The sequence below is a fragment of the Platalea leucorodia genome (assembly GCF_965183815.1).
Source record: "Platalea leucorodia genome assembly, chromosome: 5".
Taxonomy (NCBI): domain Eukaryota; kingdom Metazoa; phylum Chordata; class Aves; order Pelecaniformes; family Threskiornithidae; genus Platalea; species Platalea leucorodia.
This window is the reverse complement of record NC_138827.1, coordinates 52,341,353-52,363,640: the sequence shown is the minus strand read 5'-3', so window position 1 is coordinate 52,363,640 and position 22,288 is coordinate 52,341,353. Positions and strand designations below refer to the sequence as shown.

Here is a 22,288-nt window from a genome sequence, read left to right as displayed (position 1 = left end):
TCTGAGGAGAACATGCCTTTTTTCCTGTTAGCCTATGTTCAGCTTTTTGTCCTTCCTTCCGTAATTCAACACGGGTGAGGAATGCACTAATGGACACCACTTTTACAGAAGCTACTCATTCAAATATAGCTGGTGTGCCTTCATGGCTAGTCCAGTGTAAAGAAATGATTGTATTCCCTTCATAACCTCTCCGTGCAGCTCAAAGATGCCAATTGCTCCTGGAAGCATGGGAATAAGTGAAATGCTTTCCACCACCTTAATGTTGCTGTTGGCCTTATGCTGCAGGTTTAGTCATTTTTATGACATATTTCCACAATGGTGCATTTCCATCACCATTCCACAGCGATGTATTTGAAGCCTTTCCATGATCTTTTTCCCTGCTTTGAATCCCTTGAATTAATGGCTTCACAAACCACGGGTCAGGGTCCTCAGATTTTGAAGACTTAGAGACAAGTCTTAGAGACAATGTCTTCTAGGGCTACCTGTCCTAATGCTATCTCAGCCCATGAGGTTAATGGCACTGATGGTGGAAATGGTAGTACTTGATTTAAAAGAGTATCTGGCATTTGCAGCGCAGCCCAAGGCCCTACAATCCCACTGCTATTATTATTGGAATTATTATTGTTATTATTAAGTTAGATCCTGATTGTTTTACACAGCTGAGGACATGAACTCCCTAAAGATCAACTCTGGGACTGTTGGTGTACCAGTGAATGCAATATAGACCTCTGACCTGTGCAGAAACAACCACACAGAGGGAGAGTGAAACCTAAATTTCCTGCTGTTCTTGTTTGTTTGTTTCTGCAAGTGCTGAGCGACATGCCACGTTGTGAGTATCATTTTATGGACACCCAGACATACCTATGGATGTTACTGCTCTGCTGCAATGCCTATTGCCTACCCACCTCTCCCAGCCCATTATCTTCCCGTGCCCTTTAGAAATGGATGTCTTGGATATCCCCATTCTAGTATTTTTTTTTCTGCTCCTGCAACTTTTTATTCCCAACTCTGGAGATGGGAGGAGAGATGGCCAGCAGTGTCGTCAGGAGGCTTTCCCCCCTAAACATGCCCTTTGATGGATCTGTCTCCAGAGATGTCCCTCTGTCCCCATTAAGCTTATTTTGGGAGCTCCTGTGATTCCCTGCCCTGGCTCCTGCAGACATCCCAGACCTCTTCTCAGAGAGGATTCAGATCATGTGCAGAGAGACAGATTCATGTGAAGAGGGCCTTGCTGTTGGCTCAGTGCAGGGGGGACCCAGACAGCACTCTTCTCCAAGGTCTGTTTTGAGCAGAGCTGGAAGAGAGATTTCTTGGAGCAAATTCTGAGCTACCTTTTGCTCATGCTCTTCCTTATACAGTACACAGGGATGGGGGTAAGGTAGCATGTTTCTTGATGTGTTATGTGCCTGTGCTTTGCAAGGACCCCTTGCTCTTACCACGTGCTGCCACCTCTGGCATACGGGTTGTCCTGGGGAAAAGAATAGAGTGGAGGGCCATGGTTGTGAGTTTCTCCAGGCAGACTAGAGAAGCTGGAGAAGAGACTTCTTGGCCCCAGCTGGCAAACCCTCTCTGCTCCCAAGAATAAGGCTTGATGTCCATTCCTGCCCTGACCTCTATCAGGGATGACCCCTGAAAACCCTTGTTGGAACCAGCTGGAGTTCTGGATTCCTTTCTCTCTCACCACACCTTGAGGAAAACTCACTTCCCCCCCCACCCCCCACCCCCATTCCACTTTTCTGATGCCAAACCCCTTCTCTTTTCCCTAGCAGGACTCACCTCTACGTTTCCTTTCTTCTCTCATAGTTTATCCTCCCATTTTGTCTCCTTTTATCCTATTCTCCAGGGTCTCTTCTGTCCCCGTTCTTGGAAAACCTTCTCTAAGAGTAGAACTCATCAACAAAGCTACTGTGATTAGCAAAACTTCTTCAGATTTGCATGACTGCCTCCCACCCAAACCTCTCACTAGCACAACTTGCACATTACAGAGCAGAATTTGTAGTGTCATGGGACATTCTGTTGAAACTTGCTGAATTTTGCCATGCTTTACCAAATGCTATTGGTTTCAGATTTGAGGATGGGGTCTGCTGCCCCCTTTCCAGGATGTCTGTGGATTGCTCCTGCTTTTCTTCTTTGCTCTGTTGAAGTCTATGCTGACAATCTCCTATCCCTTATCCTTGCAGGGCGTACATGAGCGTGAAGGAGCTGAAGGAGGCACTGCAGCTGAATAGCACCCACTTCCTCAACGTTTACTTTGCCAGTTCAGTGAGGGAAGAGTTGGCTGGTGCTGCCACTTGGCCATGGGATAAAGAGGCCCTTAGTCATCTGGGTAAGTAAGCCACCGCACTCATGGGGTCTCAGGGTTGTTGGTTTTCCTCTCTCTTGGTTGACTTGGCAAAAAAGAGGCAGCCATGGTTTGGCTCAACATTGAGGATGTTTGATAAGAAGGTCATGATAACAGGCTTTGGGTGTACCAATAGCTGCTGCTGTAAGCAAAGGAGCTGCCTGTTCCCTGTGTCCATGTGGATAACGTGGTGGAGTTACACCCTGACAAGGGACTTCCAGGACTTCTATCTTCCAGGATTCTGGAAAGCGTGAACTTCATTTTGCAGCACATAATGACAAACAGATAAATGAGGAGGGTCAGTGATTTCAGAGCTGAGACTCCAGATTTGAGCAACTCCAGAGCTGACCAGGCAGCAAGCACTGGCCACTTCCGAATCCAGCTGCAAATGTGAGGATGACTATCAAATTAAACTACACTTTTATAACTTGGCTTACTACCTGCTGGAGGCAAGGTTCTCCTTGGCTTCAGTGAATTCAAGGCAGACCCTTAAGGTCATCAGCCTTGGCAGGATACAAAACAGTCAAAACGGCAACTGCTTCACTAGAATGTGAATGTATTGTGTGTTTTCTCCTATTTCTGCTATCTCTCTTTTCCCTGCCTCTCCCTCCACCTCTTCAACATCAAGTTTTCTGGCAAAGACCTTTACACTTTGCAGTCAAAACATCTAAAGTGTTTCTCAACAAGTAACTGGAAATAATTACTCCTGACACCTGCACAGCAGACCTAGACTTTCTGCTTTTACAAGTGCGTGATGTTCAACCCTTAAAAGTTTTACACTGCTGTTAAAGACCTGTTTTAAAGTTCTTTTTTGCCAGTTTCCCTCCCTCAATGAGTTTCGGGACTGTTTTTTCAATAGCGTATTGCTACAGTTGCTTATTGAGGAAGGCAAATCTCCATGAAATGTATTCCTTCAGCTTCCAGAAATCACTTCCAAGGCTCAGCTTGACAATCATCTTACTACAGCAAGTGCTTCAGCCACACATGTTCTTTTCAGACCCCTCCCAATGGCTCACAAGGAATTGTACGGAGGGGTAAGCAGGGTGACTGGTTTCATCCAAAGCTTGCATTTAGCTGCGGTCTCAGAGTTTGTGTCCAGGCAGGGACACAAGAGGTGGCACCATCTGGAAATGTTGGATGAGGGTTTTACCGCAGAGGTTCAGGGGAAAAGGGGTGTTGTCTTGGCTCTGGTGCCAGAGCTGTGAAGTATGAAGCTGGATCTGAATTTCTTTGAGGCTCTGGCACAGACTGAAGACTGTGGTTCAAGACTGTCCTTGGTTTTAGATTTAATGAGCTAGGGAGGGCGGGTGGCGGACTCTGTTCTCTGTAAACAGTAGGTTCCACCACATCATCAAGTGTTTTGTACCACGCACGTTGCCCAGCAAAGAAGAAACTTAGGACTGAGCAGGTCTCGAATATATGTCTTTTGACAAAACCTCTCACAAGAGGCTACTGGAGAATCTGAGTAGCTGTGAAGCTAAAGCAGTGAGGAAAGACCAAGGAAAACCTTGGGAGGAGTGAATAGTAGTTTGAGAAAAGTTCCTGAGCTTTAAGGACCTAACAGTGACCAGGGGTGGAGAAAGGTCTTTACACAAGAGAGGGGTCTGTCTCCAAGAAGACACACTCCTTCCCCTGCACTGACTCTTGCTGATCTCCTGTCTATCCTGACCTCAAAATATTAAGGTCAGCACACAGGCCCTGCTCCCTCCATGCCACTGTCTGCTCCCATGTAACAGAAATGCCACACTGATTTTTTCCCTACATGCATACAGACTCTCTCATGCTTTGGTTCTCCTCCTGAATCAAATTTGTTCCTTGAGCTTGACTTGACTTCTCTGAGACACTAACCTGCCTCTTGGCTCCAGAGACTCTTGGTCAGATTTTGCTGTGTTTGTCTCTCTGAACTGGACTTTCTTAGATGTTTTCAAGAGTAGTACCATGAGACTTTTTCTCTCCAACTGCCTTCTCTTCTTCTATTTTAACACTTTCTCTCACCCAAAGCTCACTAAACATACTGTTTCCAAAGTGTTCTCCATCAGTTTTTCTCTAGGTGTTTTTTAATCTGCCATCTGGACTTTGAACTCCTTAGAAACCAGTTTTTCATGACCTTTTACTGTGTCTTTCAAGAGGCTCCTCCTCACCTTCCTGGTGGTATCTTCACCTTCTGAAGTCTTCACTGAACTTTGTTTTTCATCCCCTTCTCTTCACCTATGCTTGTTCTGAGCTACCAGAAATTAAGTCAGCATTCCTATGCTGATGATTTACAGATCTATTGCTCTCCTCCAGATTATTTTCCTGAGTAAATTTGAATTTCAGGCAGCCTTCCTGAAGGTTTAGGGATGATTTACCATTTTAGACCAGTAGTAATACTAGCCAACAGCAACTACATTCATTGAAGCATAAGAGATAATTACTGACTTGGAGAGGGTGAACTGGTCTGTGGTGCTTCTATAGGCAGTATTTCAGCTTCTTTGGAGCTCCTAGACAGAGACAACTTGCAGCCAGCTAGCAGCAGAGGTAGAAGATCTCAGGTCTGTTTGCACCGCTCCCTCTAACCATACTGTCTGTCTCAGTCTTTCCACCATAATCACAGTGATTTCCTCTCAAATTCAAAGTTCTTGCTTGGAGTCTGGAATGAATTTTCTGAGAACTTGTAGTTTAAAAGATTTACTTCTAAAAAACAGGGAGTTGAAGAAATCCCGTCCTATAAAAAACTTAGCTTTCCACAGTGGAAAGCCTTGCCTCAAAAACCCTAGCAATGTAATAATGCAGACGCTTTAAACTTCATGTGTAGCTGCATGTGAACTGTATTTGCATAAACATGGTTGAAAGGCAAGGGAATTGTGAATATTTGATGTTATAAAATACTTTCTGCAGTTACATAAGCTGAGGCCAGCTCATATATCTGGCTGAGGTCAGTGGATCCTGAAGGACGGCCAGCCGTTCCATCAAAGGTACCTTAAGCAATGGCCATCTTCCTGTCTGACTAACCGTCATGCGTTTGTTCCATTAATTGCCATGACTCAGTGTTTGGGGAAGACTGGCCCTGTGATACAGGTTCAGTTTTGTGGTTTGCTCTTTAAAGATCCCGTGCTTGCTTGAGCATGCGTTCTCTATAACAGCCCTGACCCAGGAACAGGTTGGCTTCTTGGGACCTGGCTTGAACCAGAGTCCTTCAGTATTGCTGTTGATCATGGCTAGAAGCAGGGCAACCTCCTGGGACTGGGAGCTTCCAAGTGATGTGTGAGTGAAGATGAAGTTGGGTCCATACCAGTTCGAATCAGTCACTGTACTGTTGGACTGGGTACCTCTTGTTGCTTGAGCAGAGTTGAGGCTTGACCTTGGGATATTACCAGCTCTGCAGCTGTAGCTGGTAGGTCTGGTCTGGAGGGAGAGGATGTTGAAAGCTGAAGCTTTCCAGCTGCCTGGTTTTGGTTGGGTGAGCAAGTCCAAAGACTCTGGTTCACCTGCCTTGGAGTTCTGGACCCCCTTGATGTCACAGGGATATAACATTGAAGTTTTTAGCTTGGTTGTGTAAATGCTGACCTTGGGGGCCTCCTTGGGCTGGTTCTCAGGCATGAGAGGGAGAGTTCACTTAAAGCCAAATTTAGCCCATCTCCCAGGGCAGGAGGAGGCAGAGGTGAGAAGGAAAGCCTGATCTCCAGAGGAGGGAGAGGGGGGAGGCTGGTCTTGTTGGGATGTTACGAACACTTCCACATCTTGCCTTCATAGCCAGGACGCTGCAGAGGGGAAATACAACTTCCTGGTCCAAAGCTGGGAGCTCTCCCGGCTCATCAGGGAGCTGTGGAGACAGGGACATTCTGGAAGGAAGGCAGAGTTCTCATGCTGTTCCTAATCCTGCCATCTAATTAGCTGAAAAAAAAAAAAAAAAAAAAGTACTAAAAATATGATCGCCCTCGTGGAGTGTGGGGGAGGAATGGGATAGGGGAAGCCAGCAGAGAGGAGGGGGAGGGAGAGGGTATCCCAGCCTTGGCATCCCTCCCCTGTGACAATTTTCTCCCTCCCTGTACTGGAATCCCATTTATTCCCCCACATGGGAAGAGCATTGGGTTTCTGCTGGGAGGAGGGCTGCTTGGTCACAGGGCCTCCTGTGCCCCTGGTGCTCAGACCCGTTCCTTGTGGTTAGTGCTGCAGGATGCGTGCAGGGCTTTCACATCTCATTTATTTGTTTATGAACACTATTTTCTTTCTGTGTGTGCATTCCTCCTTTCAGACCTTTGGGCAGGCAGCCCCCCCGCCTTGCTCAGGCTTGGGTTTGGCTGCAGAGATGCCTTTTCTTTCTGTTCTCTCTTCTCTTGTGCACTGTTTTGATTGAGAAGCAGCTTTTTTTTTTATGTGCCCACTGGGTTCTCCATCAATGGGATGCCCTTTGCTCTCTATAGCATTTACCAGCCTGGTAACTGAGAGGGGGATTGACAGGACACAACCTGAATGTCCCCAAAGGATTTTTCAACCTCTGTACCTTCTTGTGGCCCATCTCCAGTCAACTAAAGGGTCAAGAGCTGACCGATGTGATGCAAGGTCCTCTGCTCTGGTGTCTTACAGCTGAGGAGAAAGGGAATGCAGCTACTTTGTGGCCCACCCTTTGCCTCAAGCCAAGCTGCCCTGGGCATAAGATCCACAGTGTGGGGAGGAAGAACAACAAAATTTTAGCTAGGAAACAGTGCCACTTAACAGGTCAGTGGTGGCTCTGAGCCTTTCCGTGAGTCACATATACAGGATGGTCCATAGAAGATGCCACCCTTATTTCTTCACCCTCTTGCAACCCTGTTGGGCTTGAGAGAATTGCTCAGGGCATCTCTGAAGGCCCCTTTCCAGCCCCAACCCAGTGTTCACCCAGCTTGGCTCCACCATAGGAGTCATGGACCTGCTGGTGTCCTGCCAGGGACACCATGATCTGAAGAAAGCCCTCTCTTGGAAGGAATGCCCTGTACTTGAAGACATGAGGTAGGCCAGTAGCACACGGAGCTGATCCAGGAGCAGATTTCAAGCAGTCTGTGCTGTGGCTGGAGACAGGATCACATGGTGGCCCTCTGCCAGTTTTAACTTTGCTGGCCTGGGCAGCAATCAGCAGCAAAGATGCAGTAGCAGAGGCTCTGCTGTGAGGTAGCTGGCACAGTAAATCCTCCAGAGCCCTGCAAAGGAGGGAGCAAGCTGTGCTGGAGCCAACTATTCACTGCACTGCCATACAAGCTGTCTGGGTTAAAAGTTGGGTAAAAACAGCCTACCATGCTATGGAGGTATTTCCTGGATTCAGCCTGGGCACATGCTGGGGTCTGCTTTTTGCCCCCTCGTCTTGCTGATATTTCCCAGCCCTTGCTCATCCACTGTAAGGCAGCATGGAAAAGTGGATGGAGCAAGGAAATGAGAAGAGGAAAGGGGAGCAAATGGCCAACAAAACCCCCAAAGCAGGGAGAAAAAAAAGCAGCGTTTCTGAAGAGATTTTCATTTGGGCAAAATAAAGAAATAAAAGGAGGCCAGAGAAGAGGGCTAAGTTTTTTGTTCTTGAGCATCCTCCATGGACAGTTTCCCAGCAGATGTGGTACAGAGTTGTCAGTACAGGGTGTGCATCCCACGTCAGGAGTTGGAGATGCTGGCAGTGAGCAAAGGGAAGGCTCTGCTCCACCTGGCTTTCCTCAGCATCATTGATCCTTGCTCTTCTCATTGCAGGCAAGTGGGCAGGAGAGGAAAAGCACCTTGTCCTGCAGCCAAGGGGCAGCTTAGGGCAGGATCAGCTTGGGTCCCTATCCAGCTCCATGTTGTTGCTGTCAGTATGAGGTGGCAACTCTGGGCAGTTTTTGAGGACTTAGTCTGTTCCTGTGCTCCAGCATCTTTGACAGTTGAACCTGCACCAGACTGGCTTGGAGACAAACTGCTCCTTTGTGCCCCCTTGAGTCAAGGGGCTAGGGTGCCTCAGTAAAGAGGAGCAGGACTGTGATGGGTAGGGGATTCTCACATGGTTCACTTGGTGCACCTTGCTGACACGCAAACCCCTCTGAAGGGGAGGAAGGGATCTTCAGAAGCTACATTTTGGAAAATCCCGCTGTAAAATATACAGTGAATTTGGGTCAGGTTTGTGGTAGAAGCTTAGTGGATTGCAACAGCACCTCATGAAAGTGTGTTTACTCCTTAGGGTCTGGTTTGGAGGTTGAAGCAATAGATCATTGATGTTTTCTCAGTAGGGGCCAGAGGCAGTGCATTTAAATCTTCGTATGGACTTGTGCTTAAGGTGGCTTAAGTTGGCACAGCCAAGTGTGTCAGGACTTTGCTAGGCATCTTGTTGTTCTCGCCTGCCATGGGACCTGGCATGCTTTAGCCACCTGTCTAGGCTAGGGAAGGTCTTCTGTCCTCTGGTTCAAAAGATTATCCCTGTAAACTCACAGCATGTCTCAGTTTGGTTCCCTGGCTCCAAACCTCATTTGGAGTTGTAAGTGTGAACCAAAGCAGACACTGAATTACATGTGAAAAGGCACAGAGGGAAATGCTGGCTGAAATGATTGAAGATGTTGGGGGGAGTGGTGTGATCAGAAAGGGAAGAAAACCCACCCACCCCATTCCACTCCAACAGGGCAAAGGAGCCCTCTTCCCATCCTACAAGAGGGTGAATATGTCCATCTTCAGGTTTCCATCTGGCACCTCATTTGTGACCTGGAAGCACAATGAGAGGAGTTTTACCTAGCACAGGTGAGTAACAGGGGCTGCCCTCTGTCTCTTTCTCTGGATGATGTTCTCTGTACTTGCAATTCTAGGTGGAGTTGTCCTCAACCCTGCTTATTATGGTATACATGGCCACACGAACACCATGATCCACGAAGTGGGACATGTCCTGGGGCTGTACCATGTCTTTAAGGGAGTGAGCGAGCGGGAATCTTGTGACGATCCCTGCAGGGAGACAACTCCATCAATGGAGACGGGAGACCTCTGTGCTGACACTGCCCCCACCCCAAAGAGTAAACTCTGTCGGGATCCAGAGCCTACCAATGACACCTGCGGCCAGACACATTTCACAGGAACGCCCTTCAACAACTACATGAGTTACACAGGTAACGAGTGATTGTCATTAGAAATTGTAAGGGGTCACCTTCCCTAGACCAGACCTTTCTTTCCCTTCTGCCTCCATTGATAGTTCCTTCCCTCATTCCCTCACTGATGTGGTCCCTCCTGGTACACTGGGATGTGGCAGGCTGCAGCCTGTGCTTGCAATAGCTTCTTAGCCCCTTTCTTGCTGCACGCTGTTTCTATTCCTCCCTCTCTGCCAGTCTGTCACTGGACATGCATAAAGGCTGTTCTTGTCTGTATGGTGGTGTGCCTTTGTTCTCCAGTCCTGAAGCAAGTTTATTATTATTATTACTACTACTATTATAATTTTGGACCTTTGAGTTGAGCTGTTTTGGCTTGGTTTCCAAAGGCATGCCACGGAGGGCTGGTGTTCCTCCTGGCAGCCCAGGAGGACCAAAGCCTGAAGAGCAATTCTGTCACCCCCTGCTGACCCAGTACGAGTCCCCTGAGGATGGTGGCACTGCCCAGGCGTTAGGGCTGGTGTGAGCTGGTTGTTGAGCAAGTGCAGGGATGTGGAGCTGCTGAGGCAGTGCCATCTTGTGGCTTTGGGGACATACAACACCAGAGAGTCCCGGCAGGGGAGCCACCACACGCTGGTGTCTCCCAGGTCTCCCTAGAGGTCCCCAAAACAGAGTTTGGAGATCAGGAAGAGTGCACATCGCCATGCCCCGCTGGCCGATCCCTGCCATCCTCAGCCTGGCCTCTCTTCCCACAGATGATGACTGCACCAACACCTTCACCCCCAACCAAGTGGCCCGGATGCATTGCTACCTGGACCTGGTGTACCAGCGCTGGGGCCAGAGCAAGAAGCCTGCACCCATCCCAATCCCTCCCATGGTCACGGGGCAGACACAGGACTCCCTCAGCATCTACTGGCTGCCCCCCATCAGTGGTGTCATCCATGAAAGGTAAGAGATCTGCTGCTGCGCTGCTCTTGGGCTTGCACAGGAGCCTGCTAGATGGGACAAGGGACCTCTGTGGTGCAGACCCCCCCATCCCCTTTCCCCCTTGGTTGTCTCCAGCAGAGCCCTCAGACACAAGAGTCGGGCTGCTGTGATGGCCCCGCTGGCATGTGGACTCTGCTGCAAGCCTTCTGCTGTCGGAGTGCCAGGAGGGGAAGCCAAAGAGCATTGGGAGGCAATGCCAATTCTTAAACCCCAGAGTGCAATCACAGAATGAAAAATGAGCTTCATTTAGCACTTATTGTATAAAATAGCCATTTACCAGGAGGAAATGCAGCCTTGTGGTTAAGGCAGGGAGCTTGAACCACAAGAGCTGGGTTTCGTTCCCAGCACTGTCGCGGACTATTGGTGTAACTAACTGGGGGCAAGTCAGGAAACTTTTCAAGCTAGAGAAATGCTGGTGAGGAACCAGAGTTGTTTGGCTGGCAAGCAGTGCATGCCCCTGAGCGCTGCGTGGATGTCTTCCTTCTCCTCAACATTGGGGAGTCACCAAGACCTGGATATGCCAGCAATAGCTCTATTCAGCAGCCCCTATTACTAAAACATTTCTGTTTCCACCAGGTTTTAGGTCTGTGCTTTTATTATGGGACCATAGGCATATGTTAAAGAGCTCTTGAAATTGTTCTAAAGTTACTTCACAAAGCTTTTGCAACTCCCAGAAAAACGGTGTTTGAGGACAGCTGGGACAACCCTGGGTCGGTGCTTACTGCCTTTTCAAAGAACTGGTGCTCTTCACGATGGGCCTTTCGTCCCAGGGATAAAGAGAGTGTGTACCTGTTACTCCCACAGGCATGAGAGCCTCTGAGTGCTGGGTGGTCTTGAGTCATCCAAACAAACTGCTTTGGTGGGGAATAGAGTGGTTTGGGAGCAGGAAAACATGGGTCTAGGTGGCAGGCGCTGGGTCTTCAGATCCATCCCTGGTTCTCGCTCATAACCAGCTCAGGAGCTGGTCCACGGTGGGGGTTCTGCATCGCCTGTGATGAACTTGCCAAGAAAAGGGCCTGAGGCTGGTCTTTATCACAGAAAAGTCTCTTTTTCTTTCCTGGAGAGCACAGTGGTACCCTCTTTAATTGACATTATTGTGACTGTCTTATATTGCAGTAGTGACAGAAGTCAAAAACCTGACTCTGGGGTTTAGTGGAAATAGACCCAAGTGTACCCACCCAACTGCAGAGGCATTGCCTTCGGAAGCATGAAGTCTGTGAGCTCTGCTTCATCGGTAGGGAACAGGGCATTCAATGGGTCATCCAAGACTACCCAGAGAGCCTGTAGAAGAGGAGGGATTAAACCTGGCTTGTCCCATGGTCACACTTATTCTCCTGTCTTTGACAAAGCTTATTCCAAGCAGGATGATATGCCCAGGGACTTCCCGAGTGCTTAGCTTTGCTTTTCCAGCTTCTCATCTGATCCTGCCTGGACAAATCTGGATGGAAAATTAACCAGTCATGATTAGACATGCCAATGCCTTTGTCTTCTGTCTGCAGGGAGCAGGACACGCTCTGCAACGACTGTGCGGAGGACGGCACCTTCCGTCAGTATGTGCACGAAGCCTCTTCCCCTCGCGTCTGTGATTCTTCCGGCTACTGGACCCCAGAAGAAGCAGAAGGTAAACACCTCCTCTCTTCCCCTGGCTGTGAATCTCCTGGACAGAAATGAGATCTTGTTGGGAAAAGAAAAAGAAGCTTTTTTTCTTTTAGAGAGTGAGATGTCTCCTCTTTGGGGAGGCTCTTTAGTGCAGGAAGGAATTCTAGGTGCCCAGGAAATACCTGACAACTGCCAACTAGCTTCAGACAAGCAAACAGACACCCCAATATTAACCCCAGTGATTGCCCAGGAAGGGGTCAATGAGAGACACCGGTCAAAAGGGAGGGGAATTTCATTGAAATAAAAGTCTTACAACAGATCTTGGGACCTCATCCAAAACCTCGGAGGCATTCACAGGCTTTGATGCAGCCTTGTATAAAGGGAGCAAGAGTAGTAGCTCCTTGCTCAGTTCCACTGAGTCTGTACCAAGTCCCGGGCAATCTGGGTTGGATGCAATTCCTTGCTGGCAAGGTGTCACAACTTCTTTTGTGCTGAGACCCAGATGTTGGTTTAGAGACCCACCTTGTAGGCATGGTAGTGGCTTGCAGGGTCATGCAGCTGCCACAGGAGCTGTTGGGCTTTTTGAACCGCCTAAGCTTCTCCAAGGGCAAAGCAGAGGAGGTAGGAGACCAGATGAAATGATCCCGTGAGCTGTATGTAGTGCACATGCTGCTGTTGAACCATGTGGAGCCAGAGGATCCGTTCTGTGCATCTGCACGTTTGAGCCACTGGGATCAACTGAAAATGTGCCAGGGTGGTTGCAAAGAAGGTGCAGTTTGGACATTATTACACCTTTGGGATGCAGCCCATGCTTTGAGAACAGGAGTGTCAGGATGTAGTTGAGATTCTGTGTCTGAAAACTCTTTAAGTATCTCTTGCTAGCTTTGCAAGTTGCGGGGGGGGGGGGGGGGGGGGGGGGATGGGGAGGGGAGGCGAGAAATCAGCTTAAAGAAATAATCAAACCTGTGCTTATTCAGTGACACCAAACAAATCAAATCTTAGCTCATTTATTGTCAGTGGTTCCTGTTTCCCCTGCCTGTCTGATTCGCTGGCAAATTAAAAGTGCTTCTGGAATTATTGGATGTTGTTTTCTCCTATGCATGACCTGCAGTTATCCCAAGTGCATGTTTGCTCTGGTGAAAGGGACAGGTTTTATGGTTTTTAGAAGACTAATATTAAATGGATGCAGGCTTGAATTGGTGCTGGGCCCTAAGAAATGCTTGCAGTGGTTGAGGAAGACAAGGGTATTTCTACTACAGGATGATGAATTCCAGTGATGCTTTCCGAGACTGAAAGCCCAATGCTACATTTCTCTTGCTGAGTGCTAATACACCACCAGGGGAGGCAGGCTGGGGATCTGAAGTCAGCCTCGGCACCGTCCTGGTGGAAGAACAGCCTTCCAGAATTGCTTCCCTGGCTTACTTTGGACCTGGTCCCTTCCTGCCTGCGAGCTGTTCCAGCACGTGCCTGTGGAATGCTTCAGTCTCTGCTCTGCTTAGCCTATGTCCAAACACATGGAGCCACAGGGACTCAGCATTCAGGTGCCCTTGGCAAGCCTTCTGTGCCCATGAGACTACAGAGCAAGCTTCATGTCCCCCAGCTGTGTCCAGGCTGTCTCTAGAGCTTGGCACTGCGACCAGCTGCAGTGTGGATACTATTGTGCCTGTTTGAGGGCTGCGAGACACCAGATCTGTCAAACCTTGAGCTTATATGCATACCCAGGAGCTGGGAGACTAGTGGTGCTTATTGCTTTCTAGGTTGTTAGGGCAGATGCCACCAGCTCTGGCACATGCCTGTAGTGGGTGCAAAACTGCATGGGTGTGCAGCTATAGCACAGAGATGCATAAGCACCTATAGGGTACTGCAGGGAGGATCACCCCTCTAGGTCCTGTATGAGGTCAGCTGTCCCCTGGTTCTCATCAGCCTTTTCCTCATCCCTCCTGCCCAGGGCCCCCAGACGTGGATCAGCCATGTGAGCCCAGCCTGCAGGCCTGGAGTCCAGAGCTCCACCTGTACCACATGAACATGACGGTGCCGTGCCCCCAGCCGGACGGCTGCATCCTGGAGCTGCGCTTCCTGCACCCCGTCTACCCTGATTCCCTCACTCTCTGGACCACATACCTCTCCACAGGCTCTCCCAAGGCACTGTCGAACATTGAAGTCCTGACAGAGCAGGGGGAGTCTGTCCATCTGGGCCCCCTGGACACCTTCTGTGATGTCCCCTTTACCGTGAAGCTTAACATCCCTAAAAAGGTGTCTGGAGTCAAAATCTACACCTTTGATGAGAGGATGGAGATAGACACAGCCCTGCTGACCTCCATGCCCCACAGCTCTCTCTGCTCCACCTGCAAGCTGATCCAGTACAGAGTCCTCCGCGACCCCCCATTTGCAAATGGGTCCCCCGCTGCCCCGGCACAGGCGCACCGCCAGTTTGTCGACACGTGAGTGACAAGACTGCTCTGTCGCAGGCTGAGTGGGTGACTGGGACAGTTTTGATGACCTCCTCAGGTCCTGCCTTTGAATCCCTGGATGGTTTTGCTTGTGTTTTGGTTTTTTCCACCCCCTGGGAATTACCATTTTCAATGCCATGAGCGGATTCCCTATTCAGCATTGAGGAAGCTTGTTACAGACCCACCATGCTAGCACGACCCTTGCCCATGAGCCCAGGCAAACTAGAAGGAGCTTATTAAACCTGGAAACATTTTCCCCATCAACACAACCAGTAAAATGATTGTTTGAGTTAATGCCACTTCTCCCCAGCTCAGACCCTAGGGAAAAAAGCAGCAGGCTTCTCTGCATGACCTGGCAGAGACCCTCTTTCCACAGTCTCTGCCTCTGGCAGTTTAGAGTACGAAGACATATGTCAAACTGTGACACTGCATGGGCACACACATGTGATTTCTATAGCTGTGGTGAGCAAATCTGTTGCAGATGTATGGGCTGTTCCCTCCTGCTCTTTCTTCAAGTCCTCTCTGTTCCTGCAGGGAAGTCACGCCTGGGCAGGTGTACCACTACCAGGTGCAGGCAGTCTCTGGGACAACCTCAGGAGAAGCCTCCCCACCACTCATCCATGTCCACGGAGCATCCTACTGTGGGGATGGGAAGGTGACCACGTAAGTCAAGAAACTCAAGCTCTCAGCTGAGGTTCTTTAAGCTCTCAGGTCATCCTGCCCCAGAGGGAAGCACTGGGTTTGTCCTCCACCCTTGGGTACTTGACGGAAGATGCTGTGCTGAATGCCTCCAGCAGACTGGACCATAGAGCTTGTGTTTTGTAAAATGCCATGTGCATAGGAGATAGAGATGGTCTTTTTGAGAAGCAGGGTCTAGATGAGGGGTCCAGCCTGAACATCCTCCATGTTTGAACGTGCTTGAATTCTGGCCCATCTCTGCAAACTGTCACGGAGCCTGATCCCAAAGGGATCCACCTTTGGGACTGGCCAATGTAACCTTTTGCACAGGACACATGGTGGTGGCCCTGCAGGAGTAGGTTCCACAGCAAGCGCAGTCCCACACAGTGTGGTGTCTTTAGAGAGCTGTCTGGTTTCTGCTTAGAGACCCCAAATGATGAGGGATGCACCACCTCTACATTGAGAGACTCCAATGGTTCACCTGCTCCATCTGGGGATAATTATGCCAAATTTCCATATTTTAGCTTTTTCAGACTTCAACTTCCAGGTTACTCAAAATCACTTTGAAAACAGCTTTCTTAACAATGTGAGGAAAGTGGGCAATTAAAGCAAGTGCAGGAGGGAGTGTCGTATTGTACAAGACCCAGCAAGGCAAAAAGGCTTACAGCAGGGCTAGCTGCTAAGATGATGTAATCTGGTATGGTCTGAGTGTGAATTCATACTAACTGAAGACTTGGTCCAGAGAGAGCAAATGACCACATTAGGCTGTGTTGTCAAAGTTGATAGAAAAGTGAGAGGAGCAGAAACGGGCAGATAGCAGCTGAGATTTTTGGCAGGCTTTCCTGTTCCAGAGCTGTTGTGGGGAAGACCATGCAGGAAGCTTTGTCTGTGAAAGTTTTTTTTCCTTTGTACCATGTGTGGAACAGTAAGCCAAAGGTGGGAAGATGGGACACAGTGGATCTTTCATGTTAGATGAGGGTGGAGGTGGGTGAGCATCACAAGATGTATGTCTGAGTATCTTTTGAGATACATAACTCTGTGCACAAAGGAATGAATAGGTATGAATTGAGGCATTTCTGCCAGCTTTTCCCATCAGGTCTATTTTCTGGAGTATGCGGACAGAGTCTTTTCAAGGAAGCTGCAGGGGCTTTTTTTCCTCATGAGATGCCGTACATGTCAGCTGGGGGCTGATTCTTGTCTCCTCTTGGGCTAACCTTCTCTCTCTCCCTTCTCCTGCCTCCCTTTCTCCAGCTCCCACTGAAACACCAGCCCCATCTCAGAACCTCCTGCCCTCTCCAACGCTTGCTTTCTCCAGCAGCCAGTCTTCCTGATGCTTGGTTCTCTACTTCCTCCATTGTATATAGCTTCATTTTCTCCCATAGTTCTTGCCTCAGGTCTTATAAGAAAGTCACAGTACAGTAATGCCTTCTCCCATATGCTGTGTTTTCAACCTCTTTTTATCCCCTGGCAATATACAATGTTTTCTCTCCTCTACCTTAATCCACATATGGTTCTTCCTCTTCTCCCTGCTTCTGTGGAAATGGAACCAAGATATGGGGTCCTCACTCATGATTAAGCAGAAGCACAGGAGTGTTGAGTCAAGGGTGGTGTTAACACATGTGGCTGTTGTCCTCTTAGGAGCCTGGAGGAGGAATGCGATGATGGGGACTTGCTGGATGGAGATGGCTGTTCCAGGAAGTGTAAAAAGGAAAAAGGCTTCAACTGCGTTGGTGAGTCCAAATGGATTGAGACACCCTTTTGAGGCAGGAGTCAAAACTGTATGTTATTCACACTGCTCCTCAGAGCAGGGGGTGATGTACCTCATAGCAACAAAATGTGAATCCGCATCTGGAGTGATCCACGGAGCTTGTCAGGCCCTTGTGGGAAATCCCAGAACTAAACGGTCAGCACGCCTCCTGGAACAGGAGGAGATGTATGTGCCTGGAGCCTAGTTTGTAAACGGGTCATCCCTGGTCTCCTTGCAGGGGAACCAAGCCTGTGCTACGTGCACGATGGGGACGGTGTGTGTGAGCCATTCGAGAAGACAAGCAGTGTCCTGGACTGTGGTCCCTACACGCCCGATGGATACGTGGATCTGTGGGCAGTGAAAGCCTATGCCTCCCATCAGGACGTGATGTCCTGCCCTGCTTCCTTGGTCACTGGAGAGCCTGTTGTGAAGGTGAGTGAAGGCATGGCCAAAAAAAAAGCTTTTCTAGCAAAGCCCATGCAGTAAAGCTGAGGAAGTCACTGCTGCAAGAGTGTACTCAGGCAAAAACAAAATCTTCAGAGCAGCTCTGGAAGTGTTCATTGATTACTATATTCCCATGCAGGCAGCCAGTAGAAGACCTGGGCATTTCTCACACCCCTCTTTCAGTAGTCTCTAAGCCCAGGAACTGCAGTATGTGGAGGGGTGTTTCATCAAGGCAGGGAGCACCTCCCCTGACCATGCAGTTTGCTAAACAGTGACCACCCCTGTCCCACCAGCTAAATGCACAACTTTGAGCATGTGAGTAGTCCCACTGTCAGTTTAAAAAAATCCTGTAAGTCTAATACCTTATAAGGTCAGGGCCTGAAAGGATAAAATCATGCATACATCAGCATCTGTGCTGCTCTCAAACTCTGTGATCTGAAGCCAAGGAAAAATCGATGGGAGAATTCCCATCTTTCATATGGGCTTTGGAGCAGGGCCTGGAGGTCTAGGATGGGATTTTGCCTAATCGGTGTTAACGTGGTGTGTGTATGTTCTTTACTAGCAAAATGAAGAAGGGCAAGAAATACGTAGAGAGGTCATATTTAGCCCTTTATACATGAGTTTCTATTGACCTCATATAAGGGACAATCTGCTTGAGACCTACAGCATGATTAAATTGCCCAGATGTACATGTCTAGTGAGATGCCTTGGGCTCAAGTGTCTGCTTCTCTAGAATGACACACGTATCCCCCAGGTTTTGTCTGCCAGGCATATGGGGATGTTTGGGATACTGTAGGGCATTGAATGGCACAGAAGACTGGTATTCAGGCAAATGAATCACACCTTCAGCTCTCATCAGCCCAGCCAAAATCTGGAGGCTGTGGTCTTACCTACCATCTCACAGCTTGGCTCATTATTTCTTACTCAGCCCCACAGACACCATGGGGTGCTTAAACAGCATATTTACAGCACCTCAAAATGGCAAAGGCCTCCTGTGCACGTGTGGGCTGTGAGATGTCACTCCTGCTTAGGAACCCACATCCTAATTTTCTTCATGCTAGGAACCAACTTGGCATCCTTCTCAATATTTGTTGAGCCTTCCTTGAGGTTTTGTAGGTGCTGTTTCTTTCTCTCACTTTCCTTGCTTCTTTCTGGGTTGAAATAAATCTCTCCTTTCAGGTATGTAAATCCCACCTTCATGATGTGCCAAAGGACCTTTCCCTGGCTGCTTGGTTCCCCTGCACTCCCAGCCAAGACAATGCTCAGGATCCAGATGAGGAGAAGACAGGTGATGAGGGAGTTTGGCTCAAGGTAAGTGAGGATGTGTGGTCAGGTACAGAAGGATTTGCTTGTCTTTGCCCTAGCAAAGACATTTGCTTGTCTTTGCCCCAGACCCTTCCTTTTCTGTCCAGTAGGAGCTACAGCAGCCTTAAAAACTGCTCAGATAGATAGGACTTCATATCCTACTGAACTCTTCACAAACCCTAAATGCCTGTGGCTGGGTCTTATGTAGTTGCCCCATTCCCACTGTGAATAGCAAACCCATCCTGGGGCAGATTGCCAGGAGAAGGGCTGTGCCCAAAACCAGAAGCCCACAGAAATGTGTTGAGGCTGAGAAACAACTTGCTCCTGACTATTCCCTGCAGTCAAGCTGTGCTATTACACCCGCAAAGGGTGGGTGCAAGCTGTGTTTAAAGTCCTAGTCGCCTTTGTTCCCAATGGCTGTGAAGAGCAACAGAGGATAGCTGGATATACTCTGCCATCCTGAGGGGTCCTGAGCACTCCAGGTTGCTGCTCAGCACTTTGAGCCCACAGCAATCAGCTGTGGCATGCAGGTCCTCCTGCCCCCCGGTGATTCCAGACCAAAGGAGGCACTTCTGTGCCCAGGATGCTGGTCCTGCAGCCCAGTGGGGGCTCAGAGGCTGCCTCTGGGAGAGCACCTGGAAGGTCAAACCTCTCTGTCCCAGCAGGCAGAGGAGCAGGACAGAGGAGAGCTGAGGGCTAGGCCAATGTGATTTTTACAGCATTGATTTTCTGACCACAGACACAGTTTAGAGGTTTCGTGGCTGTTGCCTGCTGTTACTGGAAAGCTGGGCTCTGGCATGCTGCTTCCTCTGCAGCGTGAGGGGCACCTTGCCCTGCTTTGCTTGAGGTTGTCTAGAGAGGATTTCTTCCCAAGACGCTCAGTCGACTTGGTGAATTGTCAAACCTGAGTCAATAAACATGGCTATTGCCTCTGAGGCCCTCTGTCTCTCCAAAGAACTTCCTTTAACTATTTTTTTTTTTTTTTTTTTTTTCCTTTCTTCGTTGTCTGTGTGCTCACAACCTACTTTCCAGCTTCAGTCTCTGGCCATGACAAATGTGCTTCCTTTCTTCCTTTGCTAGTGAGAAAGCAGCAATCTCCCCCTCTACCCTACCTAGATGAAAGCTCGCTTTCCACTTCTCACCAGGGGTTAAAGCGTGTTCCAGTTTTATTGGAGCTTGTGGTCAGTTCTCTTCCTCTATGGATGTTTATATTAAAGACTTTCATTACTGGTTCTCCGTGCTCTCTCTAGGACTGCTATTATTTTCCGCCCATAAAATTATTTATGGACTAGTAATAAATATGCCCTTTTCTTTTTTTTTTTTTTCTTTTTTTAATAGAGTTTGCCTGATTGGTAACATATTGGGTTAGGAAAGGCAGCTTGTTGTTGACAATTTGCCTAGCACATCCGCCTGCCTGGACAGGAACGGTGCTGTTCATCCACATGCGTATCCATGTGTGTATGGTATTTTGTGGCCACCAACTCCCATGGACATTTAAAAGCTGTTGCACCTGTGTCACCCGGGTTAGAGCCACGCCACAAAACTCATCGCGTGGTAGGAATTGCTTCCTACAGTGCTTCTCAAGAGGTGGCACCAATGAGCAAGGGAAGGGTTGGGTCATGGTGTAAGGGGTCTGGGACTAGAGGCAAGAGTGGGCCACCTAACAAAGCATCTACCACGCACCTTGGGTCTGTCTGCAGATGGAAATAGTTATGATTTGCAGATCTTCTAACACATCTGATGAGGAGAGAAATCAAAATCACTTGTAAGCAAGTCAGGATGTGTAACATGCAGGAAATTAAACAGAAAGGGGGAGAGAGAGGGAGAAAAATTAAGAAGATAGCCTGCTGTGGTCAGGCACATAATACATATTAAACTAAAAAACAAATAATTGGGATGATAGTCAAGTCAGCTGCTGTTGGTCTAACTTGGGGCCAGTGTCTTCCACCTCCAAGTGGATGCACTGTAGGAAGGGAAAGAATAAACCCTCCACCAGGGAAAGCATCACCTGACTTTTCTCCAACCATCTCACCTCCTCTGAGGAACCACACTTGGAGGAGTGAGCAGCAGGTGGCTGGGTTAAAATTGGCTGGCTCCTTGGGGCTTACCAGCTGCAGCTCTGTCCTGGGGGGCTCCTTGGAGCAGGCTCTGAGCACTGCTGGCTCTTCTTTGTCTTTCCTCCCTTCTTGCTTTTGTTTCTCACCAGCTTCTGAGCTCAGGTGGGGAGACAGTGGGGATACATCAAACAAACAAACAAACAAACAAAAAAAGGTAGGGCAGCTTCAGCCTCCTGGTCCACTCCTTGCAGCAGGGCCAAGAGCAAGCCCTGGCCAAGGGAGTGTGTAGGCAGCACTGGTGACTCGCTCATGGGGTGTTTGCTGCCGAGCACCTCCCTGCAGGGTGGGAGCCCTGGGATGAAGCCCAAGGTTTTCTCCTGTTCCCGTGCGTGAGTAATGCCTGGTGTGGCACAAACCACCCTGAGGCTGGGCTGCCGTCGTGAAGCGGGTGGTTGTCCCCTCTGCTCCTGCAGTCTGCTCCTTGGGCTGTGCCTGGCCAGCCGGGACTTGTCCTCCTCCGAAATACACCTTTGCCTTGTATTTCTGGGCTTCCTCCATGCCAGCATTCAGCAAAAACGCTCCATAGGGTGGGTCTTGATCAAAACACATCTCGGCACTGGGTGGGGGGCACCAGGGTGGGGGAGAAAAACATTTCTATCCTCTTACTTCCAAAGAACATCTGCCCTGCCATGATTGATGCCGCAAGTTTCTCGGCTGCCTCCTGTAGCCTTCGGGGCTGTAGACAAGTGGGGAGCTGTCGGCTCTCCTAGCAGGCAGGACTTCTTCCCACAAATCTTTCCACATGTTGGCTGATGGACAGTTTGCAGTTACTCTGCATACTGGGGCTGTTCTATGGGGTTTTTGTTTTAATGGAAATATTTCAGTGGCAGGGCTGGTAGCTGTGGTCTCTGGGTGCCTTGCTTGCCTGACCGGCACCATGTGGGGTGGGAGTCAGTCTGGGGAAGGGAGGGCAGAAAAGGGGTTATCCAGGTCTCAGTCAGGTGTTGCTCAATTTTAAGAGCAGCAAATGTGGAAGCTGGGAGGATGCCATAAATTTATGGCAAGGCAGGACTGATACACGTGGGGAAGACTAGTGAAAGGGAGAAGAGGAATTAGGAGGGAAAAGGCTGTGTTCCTGTACCCTTCCTTCCCTCCCCTCTCTCTTCCCATCCATTTGCTGCCCTGCACATCTGCAGTCTTGACCCCCTAACCCTGCTCCTGCTCTCTCCCCACATTCCCTCTTTCTCTCCCTCTTGCATATATGGGATCAGAAAGGCTGTATTTGGTATGCATGCTCTCAGGGTCTCTCTTGCCCTCCTGCCCAGGTGTGCTTTGAGAGACCTGCAGTGCCCACTTCCCTCCTGGTCTTCCTGGCCTCTGACGGCACCATCCCAAGCAACCAGCACAAGCCAAGGGTGACCGTGCAGCTGAGTGATGTAGATGGGCTGAACCACTCTTTAGGTGAGTATCCTATGGGCTGTGGCACCAGTCCATGCTGTCTCAGCAGAGACACCAGGAGCCCCCACTATTGCTGCAGTCTCTCACTGAGTTGGGTGCTGGTGTCCCCTGTCCCCACCTTGCAGCATCTTCTGCTTCCCAAGCTGGTCTGTTGGGATGCATGAGGGAGCAGAAGAGGTAAA

The 22,288-nt window shown here is 49.2% G+C and overlaps 1 protein-coding gene across 1 annotated transcript in view; it reads left to right on the top strand.

Annotated features, from left to right (window-relative positions):
- The window catches only part of PAPPA2 (pappalysin 2), a gene marked incomplete at both ends in the record, with an annotated part of 91,943 nt that overhangs the window by 25,531 nt on the left and 44,124 nt on the right, over positions 1-22,288 (top strand). The window contains 10 exons of the mRNA XM_082313979.1: positions 2,181-2,326; positions 9,112-9,405; positions 10,137-10,329; positions 11,868-11,989; positions 13,916-14,408; positions 14,952-15,080; positions 16,734-16,825; positions 17,081-17,274; positions 18,466-18,597; positions 21,974-22,109. Coding sequence (XP_082170105.1) covers positions 2,181-2,326; positions 9,112-9,405; positions 10,137-10,329; positions 11,868-11,989; positions 13,916-14,408; positions 14,952-15,080; positions 16,734-16,825; positions 17,081-17,274; positions 18,466-18,597; positions 21,974-22,109 — 1,931 coding nt within the window. The remainder of the gene's footprint in view (positions 1-2,180; positions 2,327-9,111; positions 9,406-10,136; positions 10,330-11,867; positions 11,990-13,915; positions 14,409-14,951; positions 15,081-16,733; positions 16,826-17,080; positions 17,275-18,465; positions 18,598-21,973; positions 22,110-22,288) is intronic.